The 16,783-nt window shown below is 43.1% G+C and overlaps 1 protein-coding gene across 1 annotated transcript; it reads left to right on the top strand.

Annotated features, from left to right (window-relative positions):
• Positions 1-7,167: 7,167 nt before the first annotated feature.
• hepacam2 (HEPACAM family member 2) lies at positions 7,168-16,513 on the top strand. The gene is made up of 9 exons (XM_071518003.1): positions 7,168-7,320; positions 10,681-11,040; positions 11,229-11,516; positions 13,011-13,310; positions 14,243-14,368; positions 14,742-14,763; positions 14,872-14,906; positions 15,348-15,421; positions 15,533-16,513. The coding sequence occupies exons 1-9, from the start codon at positions 7,263-7,265 to the stop codon at positions 15,641-15,643; spliced, it is 1,374 nt and encodes a 457-aa protein (XP_071374104.1). The 5' UTR covers positions 7,168-7,262; the 3' UTR covers positions 15,644-16,513.
• The last annotated feature ends 270 nt before the right edge of the window (positions 16,514-16,783 follow it).

The following is a 16,783-nucleotide window of genomic DNA, read 5'->3' on the forward strand; positions in this document are numbered from 1 at the left end:
TAAAAATGTGTTTTTCTGACTTAGAAGAGAGCTGTAGCCGAAGCGGTACATCATTTTTGTAGTCTAAACAGACAAAGTTTGTAGCTGGCCCAAGATATGCTCAAAGACAAATTATGTTCTTTTGTACTACCAAAATTATATTTCTTGGTAAGGGCTTTCCTTAAAACCAGTGTAAATGGCAGAGTTAAGTGCTCCAACCTCTCTGTCCTCTGCATAGTTGGGAAACTTTCCTCATCATGACATCATTGGTGGGAGTAGCTGGCTTGGGACCCCCGTGTTGGTTTCAAAACAACCCACACTCTGTTGTTAGTTCAGGGTTACGTCTGAAGAGGAAACTGACGGGTGTGTGTGTGTGTAAGAGGGACCTGAGGGTGTTTTAGACAATATAATACTTCCATGGTTTTAGAGGGGCGGTGGTTTGGTGTGGAGGGTGGTGATGTGTTTGGGTGGGGGATAAAATCTGTTTGTTTGAGTGTGTGTGTGAGAGGGAGGTGTGTGGCTGCGTGCCTGCGTTTGTTTGTGCGTTGGCGTTCAAGTTGTGTATGTGTGTGAGTGTGTGTGTGTGTGTGTATGCCTGTGAGCTCACTTGTCTCCATCAGTGTGTCTATACCTTCTTCTCTTACACTGTGGACACAGGTGTACACTACATCGCATACTCTCTCTACTCCAGCATAGCTGTACTGATAACTAATTACAACACATTTAGCTAAGAAAACCAACCAACTGGCACTCTGTTGACATGGCTTGTTTTGCTTCACACCTCTTGCTGATTACATCACCACAGTGGGTGGTTATGGTACCTAAGTTAGATACCTTAAAACAATGGAATGCCTCTATGATTGAAGATAGCAGGGTGAGATAGGCCCTGAGCAGCTGTTCAACTACCCCTATCCATACATCTCTCTTTTGACAGGAACTATGTAATCTCATACCTCAGCTTTGTGCCGGTGGGAAACTTTTCACCGTGACACCTCGGGGGAGGGAGAGACCACCAGATGTTGGGCAGCTCGGTGGGGGTGCGGAGCAGAAACCATTACGTGGAGTATTTTGATAAATGGTGGGGTCCCGTACACTAACACACATGAGCAGCCACTCGCTCGTTCGCATGGGCCGAGGGGTGTCGAGTGACGATAAACATTAGCACCTTCCGTGACAGGAGGAGGGGGTCGAGGTGGGGGGGGTGTTTTGACTCCTTAACGGAGAGTGCTTCCCATAGCAGTTCCAAATGAACCAAACTCAAGGTAATCCATTTTTAGGAGACGAAAAATAGAGAGGGTGCTTGTGTCTGACATTATGTCGCAGTATGTCACCTTTTCCTCTCGTCTCGGTGAGGTGGTGGCGAGCTCTTAGCCAATGTGGCTGGTCAAATAAGGTTAATATATACCCATACCTTGGATTGGTGTCTTATCCTGTGCTTTATGAATCCATCAAGCAAAGTGAACAGGCACAGACCCGAGCGAGGGGAGTACTGACTTTCAGCCTGGGATCGCGGTCTGTCTCAACAGCCAACAGTTTACTAGTGGAGGGAACATAGAGGTGGCTCTGTCCACTCAACTCTGCATGCATGCACGTGCACCCGCACACACACACACACACACACACACACGCACACACACACACACAAACACACACAAAAACACACACACACCAGTCATTCTGTGGCGTGTGCGATGTAAACAGGTATTTTTCATAGGTGTGTGTGTGTTGGACGAAGCACGTTTTGCATTTTTCGGTCTGCTGGGAAATTAATTAAACAGTCATTCGCTGCAATGGAATAAACGTTCACATTCATTTCTCTGCTCTAGTAAATATACACCTTTCACACTCTTTGCGGGGACATTTTACTTAGTCATGTCTGGAGCAGAAACCCTTTTCATAGTCATTTTTCAAGTAAAGTCCATGCATCTATTTTTCATCGTGCCCTATCTTGACAGTCTACTTAAAAAGGCAACATGGAGAAGCATGGGTTCCGAGTAAGAATCTTTGATTGTCAATCTATCATAGTAACTTCTAGACTGCAGAACAGGAAACCAGATAATCTGTCTGTGTGTGTGGGTGTCAACTATGTCAACACAACTGTTGAGCAGAGTTTTTATCAGTGTTACACCTGCCATTGAGAAATACCATGTCACATGTGCCGCACTGAAAGTATGTTATTAAGTATTTAAGTATGTATTTACTCATCATATTTACATGGTATTCCTGTTTAGGTCAAAAAGCTGTTTTTCAAGAGAGGCATGGCCGAGACTTCCACAGTACAAAGAAGTAACGCAGCTCCATGCAAACATATGGACATGTGCAAATGCAACTGTCATTCATATACATGTACATTTAACTGTGTGTTCTGGGTGTGTTACATTTCGAGCACACAAAGCTGAGTGTTTGACTGGAAGCAGAAGAGGATCTGGGTTGCAGGCAGCAGGATTTGACATCGGCTTATTTCCTGTCATTGACTGTGGGTCACATGGCGAGTGCGTGGGCGAGATAGTGGAATGCGTTAAAGGGGTGAGGCTCTTGCCACCAACCCAGACACACAAACACATTCACACACAGACAAGCACACACACACACACACAACACAGCACTGCTGCTGCAGCTGGCTGCACTCTGTACTAATGGCACGTACAAATATACCCACACACACTTGTAGAAACATACGTACATGTTTGCATGTGGACACACACATATAGACAGATGTCAGGCGTGCAGAGGACCGCACACGCACGCTGACACATATGCTCTCTCTCCCCCCCCCCCCCCCCCCCCCCCCCCCCCTCTCTGTTTTGACTGACACTGCCAGTTCTGGGTGGAGAATGCTGAGGCATTCTTTGAAGAAGTTGCAAACATTCACTCGACCCACGCGCTACGGTTTAGACATTCGGCTTATGAAGTCAAGGTGCCACTTAGGCACTTAGGCAAGAACAGTCAGATCCAGGGAGCGATAGAAGGGTTCAACGGTGCAGCAGTAAAAAGTGTCATTCACATGCGAGCATAAGGGAAAAACATGCACACCCACACACCCACACACATGCACACACGCAGTGCGCAGCCCTCTGTCCAACATTCTACTGTTTCCCACTGTTATAAATCACTTGTGTGTGAATGAAAGTTTGTTGTCCAATCAAATCACTCATAGGCCGTGCAGACATCCCCGCCCCTTTTTCTTCACTAGAAACAACCAAGTGCTGCTTCGCTGTCCTACTTCCTCTCTCTCTCACTCTCTCTCTCTCTCTATCTCTCTCTCTCTCTCTCTCTCTCTCTCTATCTCTCAGCTATAGGGTTGACATTTCTCAAGCTACATATGTAGGGTCAAGGCATGCATGTCATCCAAACTGTGACATCCTCTTATGAAGTGTGAGCACTCACTTCCCTTTTTGGTCACACAGCAATCGCATTAAAAGACATCCTAAAAGTAATATTGTGATGATTGTGTGTGTGTGTGTGTGTGTGTGTGTGAGCGTGTTTAAGATTGAGTGTCCCGCTACAATGTGTGCACATGTCTGCAGCGGTTCCACACAGCGACACAGCTACAGTTATCTTTGCATGGCATATTTCAGTGGAATGAGAGAGGAATATGGGCGCCTATATCACAGTTGGCCACTGACACCCTATGCGGCCCCACTGTAACGACTGCTCCAGACACACACATACACACACACACACATGCACACACGTGTGCCAATAGCGTGGCCTTGATGTGGGCTGGTGTGCTGCGTCTGCTCTGAGTGTCTGCAGCTGGAGGCCAAGGCTGCTGGAGGAGAGGGAGAAGAGAGGAGGAATGAAAGAGGAGGAGGAGAGGAGAAGAAGGATCAAAAAGGGAAGGTTAAGTGAGAGGAGGTGAGGAGAAAGAAGATAGGGGGAGGGGAGGAGAGGAGAGGAGAGGAGCAGAGAGCCGCTGCAGGAAAAGATCAGAGAGGAGGCGGATGAAGGGAAAAGTGAAGAGGACAGAGTAAGGAGAGAGGGGATGAGAGGAGGAGTGAGCAGGACGAGGGCTAGCAGCTTCAGGATCAGTTGGCGTAGTTTATCAATCCTGACTTTAAGAAAACAATTTAGCGTCTGTACCATGGAGGACAAGATAATACACTGAGGATGAGGAGGAAGAGGAGGAGGAGGAGGAGGAGGAGGAGGGGAGTCTAGACGGGTAGAGTTATGTGGTGAAGTGTGGCAGCAGTCACAGAGACAGGCTGCAAGGCTGAAAGTGGAAAATGTGACATGTTTCAGCACAGCAAGAGGGCCCCCATTTGAGGTTGTGTGTGTGTGTGTGTGTGTGTGTGTGTGTGTGTGCGCGTATACCAGGCTGGTGTCCTGGTTTTGGGAGGAAGGCCTAAGCCAGACCAGATCAGTACTTCTATTCTTAGATTTTATATGCATACAACCTGAGTTTCAGACTTACTTCATGGTTGTGGATGGTATGTAGAATCCACCAGATAGCTTCCTGTGAGTGTTTCATTCATAATAACATCAAGGGAAGAGCTTTGCCATGGCTAGATTACAAGCTTTAGCCAAGTTTTGCAGATGTAAACCATTCCATGATCTGACATGAGACCAGGACTGTCGAACATTAGTTAACTTCACACACGTCATGCTTTCTTTCTGTTCAACAACTTTGTATAAACAACTGTTGTTCTGGTCTCAATGTAAAAAAAAAAAAAAAAAAGGATGCTGTTTCTTAATGGATGTTTCATCACTGAACATCCACACTGCTGTCAAGGAAGTTTGATATTTTGATCTTGGCTGTTTTGTTGTCATCTTGACCTATTCAGTGTGTAGCTCTTAGCCAAGGCCAGGTACTCTTCTAACTCATCGCTCATCATACAGTGTTCAGTCAAAAACTTAAGATGTAATCAAACCCATCATAACCCGACCATGAGCTAAGATCCTTTTGTATTTTTTTTTATATCTTTTTTGTCTCATGACAATATGTTCCTTCCCCCTCAATGGAGATTTACATTTAGATTTTAGGAAGGGATTTACTGTAGCCGACGCTCTTATCCGGAGTGACTTAAATGAGAGAATAATCTTAAATTCCTGAATCACCGACAATTCAGACAACCACGAGAAACGTCAGTGATCATAGTTATAACACGCTGATATAACAAATATTCCCCATAGAATGCAAGTTGCAAAGTGTAAACCTGTTGGCAGGCTTGATGTTGTGGGTGATGCACTGGCCCCACCTAGAGGTGAAGAAGACACTTGCAGGTTCTGTAGAGAAAACCTGCTTCTCCACCCGATGAAGACAATCTAGAGGCACCAAATACAGGTAAAATGAGGTGAAGGAATGAGAGATGGTTGCAAAGTTTTTCAATTTCTATCAATTTTAAGATAGTTACTTAAAGCAGCTCAGAAAATGTGTTTTTGGTTAAGTATAGTCAACTCAGTGTCTTTTGACTGCATAAATTTTCCGCAAGCATAAATTTGTGAAAAAAAAAATCCCAAATAATATTTCCCGGAACACAAATAGATGATTCCTTGTCAAATTTGCCACATGCTGTGTTCCAGCTAACAAATACTGCATTGAATTCATATAAAAACCTCTGTCTTAACCATAATCGTTGTCTTTAGTTTTCCCAATGAATGGACATCCCATGATGGAGTGCTTGACAACAGACAGAATAATCACATAGTGCGATCTCAGTAGTGCCATCGCCAAACCAGGCACTCATTTATAGAGCCTACAATGGTCTAATTCATTAACTCTGCAGTTCAATCCCAAGGTTCACCACATCCTTTCAGCAGATGACCAGGCTGAAAAAACCCTTCTGCACAAGTCACTGAGGGGGAAAAGTCAGCGTCCAACATGTGACCTTTTTGTGTCCATTGTTTTCTGTAAAGCACTCAGAGACAAACCTGTCCTGTAAATGAACTTGACCTGACTCTGCTTGATTTCCCTGAACACAAATCTTACTAGTATTAAATACAACAACAAATGGGGTTGATGCTGCCTTGGCTTCAGCATGACATGGCAGAAAAAAAACAAGAAAAATCCAAGGCAATCTTCTCATAGTGAAAGTGTTTATTTTGTAGACTAATGCCTAAGAATAGGATAAAAATAATGGCACAGACAAGTCTTCCTCAGGGTGTTTACAGGCTACGCACGAGCCAATAAAGACTTAACTACACGGGTGCCTTGGCTTTTTCTTCAATTTTCTGCCATGAAACGCTTTTGTTCCTAAACGTCCCCCCGAGTGATGAAAAACAATGTGAAAATGTCATCGATGTGTGTCTCTCTGATCTCAGATAAGAGTCTATACCCACCCAGCTCTTAGCTTGAGGGAAACCCCACTGATACATGTATCAGTGTCAGAACCACATTCCTTAGTTTTGCCCCAGTATATCTCTCTGTCTTCATGTCTTCCTATTGCTACCAAACCCCTTAGTTTTATCCCTGAAATGTCCTTAATTTCTCATTACATTACATTTATTTATTCATGGGTTGATTCATGGAGACACTACTAATTAAGGGATTTGTTTTAATGCCTTTTGTGCATGGTTTACAGGGTTATTAATACGTTATTAATGGAAAGTTCCTGTCTCCCTGAATTTTACAGTAAATTAGAAACTAAGGACTAAAGAATTAAGGGGTGTTTAAGATGGTTTTGATGGGGTCTCCTCCATTAAGAACTCCCTTCATTAATTTTAATGGGATCTTGCATGAATTAAGGGGTGAATGTAAATGTAAATGGAAGGTTATTTTAAGGGATTACTACAAAACCATTACAGAAATAAGTTAGGGTGACAGCTAACCGCTATGTAAAACGCCACTGAAGGTTTTGCAACTGAACCAAACTATGTGACTTTACCTATTGAAGTCTTTCAGTCTGTCTGTATCACAGCCTAAGGGACTGAGGAAGGCAGCTGCTGTGTTATAATGTATAGACACAGTCATCTGCTCTCAAATATCCTTATGTGTCTCAGTTTCTCTCTGTCTCAGTGTGACCCTCAGCCCTAGGGCGACAGAGTGTGTGTGTATGTGTGTGTGTGGGGGGGGGTGTGGGGTGTGTGTGTGTGTGTGTGGACCATACTGTTCTCTCCCTCTGCCAGGTGGACCTCTTCCTCCTGGTGTCACATGGGAGGGGCCTGGGTGTTGGGTGGCTGCATGTAGGCTAAAGCTATCTCCTCTTATTTCCCTGGCAAATGTTGTCACCGCAACCAGTCTCACTTCTCTCCCCTCCTCCTTCTCTTCCACTCCTCTCCTCCTACATCCCTCACTCCCTGCCTGCCTGTCAGAAGTGCCGCAGATCCCCAGAGGATAAGATGTCATGGAGGCCTTGGGAGGAACAGCGCTCTACGTCTGGACTGCACTGTTCATTCTAACAGGTGAGGATGTTGTGCTTGGGTTGTCAGTTGGGTTGTGTTGGGGCAGCAGTCACAGCAGTTGCGGTGTCGGGTCGGTCAGTTGGCAGTGGGAAGTTGGTGGTTGATTGAGGAAGTTTTTTTTGTGGTGCGCAGGAATAAAATGTTCACTCAAAACTTGTGAAATCTTTTGTTTCACAATACTTTCAAGGGTCAGAGAGGTAGAGATCAAACTGTGTAGTTGTATTTTTTTTTATCCTTGTTGGCATTTGTGAAGGGTTTTGGTTGAATGTTGGCATATGGCAACAGTGATGGTAGATTGTTCAATTAAAATTTCCAAGACAATATTTGTATCTTTGTTCTTTAACAAGTTGAACTTGATATGCTTGAGTAATGGGACCTTTTGGCCGAAAGTGTAAGTCTGTCAGTCTGTCAGTCTGCGAACGTCATGGAAAAGTTGCCATTTCCATACATTAGTTAGTTAATGGCAATGTCTCCTTACCCTCTCCACAGCTTTAGTGTTTGTTAAGGTTGAGTTATTATAGAGTCCTTAGGGTCTTATTTGATTTGATTTTTGGTATACTGCACTTCCCTACCATAGTCATCACAGTGTGACTTTACAGAATTAGCATTTCTAATATTGTCGGTTGAAAGTATTGGACATAGGGAAGGAGACAGTGGAAAGAATACAAGCCACAGCACACTGACTCAGAGATAACAGACTTCTACCAACGTCCCTCACATGACCAGATCAACCTAACAGACAAGTCCCTCAAACAAGGACTCGCTACTACTTTGATGTTTGTATCATCAACCTTCCTGGAAGGACAGTATTTGTCTTATCTTAAAGGGGAGTGGGAACAGAAGGTGGTGGCCAGCAGCCTGTGGACATGCACTGCTTGACTTTATTTAACATCCAAACAACTTGGTTGTGTGTGAGGGTGATAAGAGGCAGGTGCTTGTGGGTCTATACATGTAGGCTAGTTATCTTGTTTGAATGTGTGCATGCACTTGTTAACTAGTGTGTGTGTGTGTGTGTGTGTGTGTGTGTGTGTGTGTGTGTGTGTGTGTGTGTGTGTATGTGTGTGTGTGTGTGTGCTAATGTAGACATCCTCTCACCTCAAAGCCCATTGTCACAATAATCTCCCCAGTTCCTTATCACCACAACAATCCCTGTGTTGTTTAGGGACAACAGCGGCGGAGCGGGCTCGGCACACTCCTCCTCATTCTGCCTATTCACCATATCTCAGCTGGCGTAAACACAGGCACACTTCTGACAACACACACACACACACACTCTGAAACTGGCCTGCAGGCCTGTCAGAGTGGAACGTGTCGGGGTGGGGGGTGTTGGCGCAGCATGTATTATTTAGGACATAACAGCAGACGCACAGTAAATCTATTGTGATGAACAACATGGGCAGTAGTCACCAGGGACCTGGCTGACACCGGCTGGAAGTCCCCAGGGACGAAATGAGGACTGGTCAGGGTGGAGGGAAGAGAGGAAGAGGGGGGATCTAATGGAGAAAAAGAGATTGGAGGTAGAGAGAGATGTGAGAGATGGTGTGAGAAAAGTGAGAGGAAATAAGCTTACAGGGGCAAGAAAAGAAACTTAAGGTGAAAATGGGTGAAAATGCCTTGAAATGACTCAGATTTTATTCAGCACAGTGAGTTTGAAGTGCATGAGGTGACATGAGGTGATATTTGGAAATGTCTTGAGAAACGCTGTGATTTCACAAAAGCATCATAACGCTATCCAAAAAAAGATAATAAATGTATGATCTTTCATTAGTATTTTACACCTCCAGAGCATCTGTTTACGTAACGCTGAAACAGAGGAAGAGAACATGCACAGTCAGACATGCAAATGAGACAAGGGAATACAGAATAAGAGAAAGGGGAAGTTAAGAGATTGCTGTGCATAAAAAGTGAAAGGAATGAGTGAGTTTGTTTCACAGCAGCGGTGCCTACTCACCTGCTGCTGCTTAAATCGACCTGCCAACCAAACAGATTCCCCCCTCCACCCCGACTCACCCACCTCCTTCTCTGACCTCAGGCTGTCAAAAATACCTGGAAAATGACACCTCCATTGTCTCAAAATGGAATACCATTAAAGTTGTTAAAAATGGCTGCCAAATGACACTTCGGCATCAGAGTTAATCAGATGAATTATTATGATTCCCGTGGGGAAACTGGGTAGTTGCGGCTGGCAAGAACAAAGAATAAAAATGGAGTAAATTGAGGGTATAAAACATAACATGTTGGATAATTACAACAATTAGAACACTGAGAAAAAAGATGATTGAAACTGTGAATACATATGAATTTACAGCATCTCCACATGATCAGATTAACACTTCAACTGAAATCACCAAAGCTACAATGATAGCTCCTCCCATTCTTTGTGTTTCTATTCCAAGTTGTCAGCTTTCAACCAGTTATCAGCGCACAAACTGTCCTGGCAGCCCGCCAGCGCTTGAACAGAGAGCTAGGCACAATACATCGACAGTTATCTAGTTACTTCAGACAGCCCAAGTGTTTGTTTTGCGACCAGTTGGGATGAAAAAGACGTGCCTTGTCCTTGTCTGACAACAATGACACACTGTAGGGAGCTCAGTCAATATTAACTCACTCCAGCTTCAGGACCTGGACAATTTAAGGAATAGGATATAGATTACAAGATCACACAGCAAAAATAGACCAGAGTACCCCCACCCTCCACCCCACCTATTTGTATTAATACTGCCATTATGCAGCATTGATAATTTATGGTTGTTATTGTATGCACAGACGGCTGATAGCACCTAAGTCTTAGTAGTTCTTCAATTTAGGTCAAGAAGTGTCCTAGGGCTAGATCGTCAATGTTGTCCACCTCCCATACGATGGAGGTTCCTCCCTGATCACAGCTACATGGAAACAGTCTGCAAACCCTGCAATTAAATTTTAGTTAAATAAGAATTAAATTCCTGGGGAAACACTGAATACTTGTCATTTTTTGCCAGGAATATTGTCAAATTTATCAGATTGAATATCAGCACAGAATATCAGTGACATCAATCTACAAACACTGGTCTTGGTATCAGCCTTCAAAAACCTGTATCCTTTCAAACCTTAGTGGGAAACATTGGACGCTTAGGAAAGCAACTGAATGACACTGTCTGGACACCTAGCACCTTGAGTGTTTACCCCTAATATGATCTAATGAATCTGGTCCTAAAGGAATATACCCACTTTGCGAAACAAGCTGTTAATCAGGAGCAATGTGTACCAAGCCTCATTTGTTACCTGGGAGATCCAACAAGTTCCCCTACTGAGATTATGCATTAACTCTCTCTCTCTCTCTCTCTCTCTCTCTCTCTCCCTCTCTCTCTCCCTCCACATCAGAAGTCCACTCTGAGTTCATCCACATCCCTTCATTGGTCCACCATGGCGTTGAAGGGCAGTCCCTCCTCCTCAGCGTGGAGACTCACTTCCAGCTGGACGAGGCTGAGATGCAGGGGACTTGGTCTCACACCAGGCCGAGTGGCACCAGAACCACGCTGGTGACTTTTACCAAAGAGGCTGCTATCACCGACATGATGTACCGCAAGCACCTCCTCTTCAGAGAACCCAATGTGTCTTTGCTAATCCAGAAATTAAACCAGACCGATGAGGGGGATTACCACCTGGACCTCAACATAGAATTTCATAGTAAGACAGGTGTTGTTATCAAGGAGGGGAGGACGGTGCACATTACAGTAGATGGTGAGTGGATGAACCTAATGCCATTAGACATGTATATGCAAGATTAGGGTAATTTCATCATGGTGATCCTGTGTTAGATGCCCTACCTATCCACTTCTATCAGATCTGTTGTTTACTGACAGGACACCATATGTCCTGTCACATCTGTCAAACCCTCAATTCACCAACATGTATTGCTTTTTCCTCAGTGCCTGTGTCCACTCCGGTCATTGAGAAGAGCCCGTCGTACACAGTTGTCGAGGACAAAGGGAACGTCACCTGGACTTGTTCTGTTGAGAGAGGAACCAGAGTTGGGTTCCAGTGGCTGAGGAACAATGTGCGACTGGCGCCCAGTGACAGATACAGCTTCTCCAAAGACAACGCTACATTGTTCATCAGTCCGGTCAAGAAAGAGGACATGGGAGCATACCGCTGTGTGGCCAGAAACCCGGTCAGCCAGGGCCAACACAGCAAGGCCATGGACCTCACTGTCTACTGTGAGTCGACTTGTTCTGTCTTCCTCTTCTCCTCCTCTGCCTTCCTCTTCTTCTATTCTCCTCCTCCCATTTACAGGATGGGATAGGGAGTTTGCTGAATTACGAGAACTATATGAAGTATGTGGACTTAGGGCATGTTCATACCAAATTTGGAGCAGTTTATTTGGAATCTGGAGTGTTTCCCCCTTTAGTCCGGTTTGTTTGGCCAGGTGAGAACAGTGCCATTCAAACTTAGGTATCACCAGATAATCACAATCACTCTATTTTTTCTTCAAACTAAATTTAACTATTGTATACATTTTTGTAACATCTCATTTGTCAAAAAAACCCTGTATCAATCATGTAATACATTGGATATATCTGAAAAATTCATTGGATTCCCAGAGCTTGGGTAAAATGTCAAGTTCCATCTTTGTATTTTCCATTTTTGTATTTTCTCCTCTTGCACTCATCCTTGGACTCCTGGCTATATGTAAATCCATGTGAGATGAGACACTCACTGAGAACTGAAAACACGTGGCTGGTGTGGGATAGTATTTGCATGGGAGCAGGCATATCTGACAGAGTTCCTCTGTTCTACGGTTAAGGTTGTAGCTAGACCGCCATGATAGGTTGATAACTTAGCCTGGTTTTGTACGTTTCAGGTTGCACCCAGTGCATACAATTAATCTTGCCATTAATTCATTGTAATGTTTCCTGACATTCATAAATCACACATTGTCAAATTGTGGGGCATAAAGTTTGTAGAACATTAAGATGCCTGTATAGTTTACAACTTCCTGGTTAGACATCATAACTTTTTTCATTACCATCTCTTGACTCAAAGCATTCAAACATTGGGTGTGTGAGTAACTTGGCACTGCAAACTGGATCATTAGTAAATTTGGAGCCATGACACTCATTTCCAGCCACTGCAAAGTGAGAATAACATCTTCAACTCACCACCTCAACCTTTTAACTTGCTGGCAGGAAACTTTATTAATGTAAACATGTGACTGACAATAATCTGGCACTTTTTCATGTTCCTATTCTCATATCTCCTATCTGAACCTACATGTAAGAACTGGATGATGCCACCCAGAGGGTTTAGAAACAGCACATTTTATAAGAGCTGCATTGTTTATGTTGCCACTTCCGATAAAGTATCTCCTAACAGTTTGAGAGTAAAAACCCAGAGGCCTTATTTAACCACCTGCTTTTGCAGTAGGGAGACAGAGGTGATCAAATGATTGTTGCTAGAATAATTATGAAAACAGGAATCATTACCAAAATAGAATATTTCAAAAATATTATTACCATTTGGCTAATTTGTACTGAAAAAGTAGTGTTCATTTTTTTCATTTCGTAATAAATGAAGTCACACATTTTGATTTTCCACCAGAGAATATGAATTCCCTTGTTAAGATAATTCATAGGAAAGTCACCATGTATGGTACACCACCAAATCAGCAGCCAGTCATGATGGTTACCCTAACCCACTGCTGGCCTCTGCAGATGGTCCCTACAACCTGGCGGTGAACTCGGGCCAGGGCCTGCGGACAGGAGAGGTGTTCACCATCAACCCCGGTGAGCTGGTCTTCTTCGACTGCCAGGCTGATTCCAACCCGCCCAACAGCTACGTCTGGATCTCCAAGAGCCGCAACTCCACCCAGGTCATCACCGAGGGCCCACGGCTAGAGGTGCGCTCCTACCGGCTGGCCCAGGCCGAGGACTACCTGTGCCGGGCCTTCAACAACGTCACCCAGAAGCAGGACGAGGCCCAATTCACCCTGGTGGTGGCCAGCTTGGGGACAGGTGGGTGGAGGGTGGAACATGACGAGAGGGAGGAGAGCGTGGGTAGATTTTGGGAATCCTATATGAGGTAAACATATTGTAACGCCAAAAGCAGAAGAGGTTGATGAGGTATGAGAGAAATAGTTTGACAGTGATTAATACTGGCCAGCTGGGGAACAGTTGGATAGATGGATAGGTGAGAATAGTGTGGGTGGGCCGGTCTGTGCACCACAGGGTGGAGGATACACCTTACTGTTTGGCATACACAGGTTCACTTGGGAATTCAAACTGTAGGGCGAGAAGTGGGATCAGCTTATGGATACAACATGAGATAAACACGGCTAATATGAAACTTGCATTTTCACTCAGTTGCTAGGTACCAGTGCCTGTGGTCTGTGTTAAAGTCCAGCGGCTCTATGGGAAAGTAAACAGTGGGTGACAGCTGTTCTATTTGTTGACTAAGTTTTATAGCATGTGGAGTTTCTGTGTGCCGAATGGGACATTGATATGTTGTCTTGGTGATATTGAGAAAGGCACATTGATGGCTACCGTTGATACTGGCTGTAATGTAAAATACTGTCAATCCAGTATTTGGAAGACAGAAAAGTCAACAAAAGTCAAGACGGCATTAAGCTATGACACAAAAACTAGTCCATAATGTTATGTCTCTATTCTGCACTGTCTCTCTAAAGTAATATGTCTCTGCCACCACTTTTAACATTTTTTTTTTTATTTATTTACTTTTATTTAATGTATTTTTTATTTTGGGGAACTTTGTTCATACACTGTTGAAAAATGAAAATAAAATATATATCAAAAGGTCAAGGCAGCATCCCTTGACATCAAAATTGCTTTTGAACTCCACCCAAGGCTCCTCCAGTAGCTAACCTTAAAAATATGTGTGAGTGTAGTGTGAGTGTAAATATCAGTTTCTCTGCTCTCTGTGTTTGCAGGCAAAGAGAAGCACACTCAGGAGGGCAGCTCTGTATCACCGCTGGCAGCCATCACCGTCTGCTCTTTATTCATCATCGGCTGTATGCTGCTGGTCTTCCTCAGGAGAACCTGCCATCCTAAGAGAGGTTAGTGCTTTCATAGCAGTGTTTGAGGCATGGTTTGCCAAGCCGCAGATCAGATGGCCCAGTCTAGGCCACTGTGAGTTCTGAAGCTTGTTTAACATGTCCTTTGTTTGAGGCTATCAGGGCTGTGACAGAGATCATAATTGCCCTAGGATAACACTAACGGCTGACTCCACTACAGCCTTAGATGTTGAAGTTAATCATAAATGTAAATCACTTGCAAATGTCAAACTGAAGGTAACCAGAGCAAAAAAGCTTTTTTGAGTCAGTCTAGTTTTTGAGTAAGTCACACTGAAATGCATAAAGTATTAAGCAATTTCAACATGTTTATATCAGGGAACAATAATCTCTATCTTTCTCTCTCTGTTATCAACAGTGCTCATGAGCATCTACAATAGGTAAGATATCAACTGAGACCTGACCATGCAATGAATACAGACATGAATTGTGATACTTTAAGTACACAAAAGGTTTAATTAACTGCTTTATGTGCCTCTCTTCTGCAGACCGCTAACAGAACAGAAACGACCACATCGTTCAGGTAACTAACCTGTTTACCGGTGCTGCTCATACCATGAATACACTCCAGTCTGTCATCAATGACTTTTCCAATACCCCTCATGACAGAGTATCTCTATACTGTGTGTTAGTCTGTTTGTGTGTTTTAATTTGACTACAGCATATTTTGTAAGGCGTCATTGTGTTAAGGCAATACTTGCTGGCTGAATGCGGCTTTGGTTCTCCTGAAACCGAAAGTAATTCCTAATCAAATAGGCTTTGAATAGGAGGAACCTAAAGCAGGAAGCAAACAAGGATGTCTCATTTATACCAACTGAAAAGAAGGTCTTGGTTTTGGCCTCATTACATACATGATGTTGTTGTAGAGTTTTACAGAGAATAGATACTAATGTGCTAACCTGAGTGTTAAGAGTAACTTGGTTGTAGTACATGATAGTTAATATAAAAACCTTTGTATCAGCAGGTCATGAGGATGCAACAGAAGACTTTGGTATCTACGAGTTTGTCTCCATACCTGGGAAAATGGAATCCACACAGGTAATTTTCACGTCCCATGCACATTTTTCATAAATTCAGCAGCAACATTGCTTTTGTCCTGTCAAATAGTTTGGGTGTGGTTTTCATTTTTCGTGTGATATTGTCTTGCAGGCGTCATGCAGATCTCTTGCTCGCCTAGAGTCAGTCCAGGACATGCACACCACCATCTATGATGTAATCAGACATGTTCCTGAAACCCCCAGCCACAGTTTGCTCAACTGACCTCCAGTCAGAGAGTTGAGATATAACCCATAATTATTCCACATTAAGACTCCTATGTAGCTTTACCCTGCTGCATTGTCTGTTACCAAAGCCTGAAGCACTTGTTTTGGTGGACTGTTTTGTTTGTTTTTTTTGCACAAGGGATGATGGAGTCTTATGTGAGTATACAAACTGGTCATGCACTGTTATCGTCCAGAGGTTTGGACAAATGTTAAAATGTATTTTGTTGACACCATTGTGAGGTGAATGCTTTTGTTGTATGGCTTGAACATATTTTAAGTATATTGAAGGTAAAAGCAATGTAAAATCCTGGTGTTCCATTCAAAAATGACATGAAATAAGCAGGTGAACAGGTGTTTAGACGTCATGTTGAAGATGGATAGTAGATATTACTCCTATCATGTTGTCTGACACGCTGCCTACGAGGTGGCACAGGTCCTGTACTCTAATTACCATTTCAAATATGTGTTTAATTTAAAATACTAAGCTTTTGTTTGTCCTCTCAATACTGTTGGATTTGAATAATATTTTGTATTCCACGCTCTAATTTGAGCCTTCCCCAACAGATAGCCTATTTTGCAAGAAGACTAGTGTTATGAATGCATTTTTATTGCATGAGATAAAGTTAAGGTATTGATGAACATCATACCCAAATGTAAATATTGTACAAGGATTTATACTGCAGATTCTTTATACATATTGCATTGTTCTATTTCTATGTTTTGGTTGAACCTTTTGCTATTTATTTCTATAGAAACAATTTACTCTCTTTCCGGAAATGTAGCATTTTTTTTCTCCACTCAACGTGAATAATTAAATATTGAAATCAGGAAAATTAATAATATTTCTTAAATTATTGTACAGTTTCCATTCACACATGTTCTTTTTGTATTTTATTAAAGATTTATAACAGTTTACCATTCTGAGTCATTTTTAGTTGTTTGTCACTTCCAACCAGAAAAGGCCAATTATTCTGCATTTGGCTGGTAATGCTCGTCTGTATTAGAATTATTTTAACTCATTTTCATAGAATGCCAATAGCAATCAGGCTTGAAATGAACACGATCCACCGGCCAAATGCGGATAGGTTTTGATTGAGGATAGCAAGGATGTCAGTTCTATTGCTGCTTTAAAAGGCAG

Source organism: Centroberyx affinis, unplaced genomic scaffold, assembly GCF_046629955.1.
Source record: "Centroberyx affinis isolate AG114_WGS23_722 - 3 ecotype Tasmania unplaced genomic scaffold, CSIRO-AGI_Caff_v1 ptg000548l_1, whole genome shotgun sequence".
In the NCBI taxonomy this organism is placed as follows: Eukaryota; Metazoa; Chordata; class Actinopteri; order Beryciformes; family Berycidae; genus Centroberyx; species Centroberyx affinis.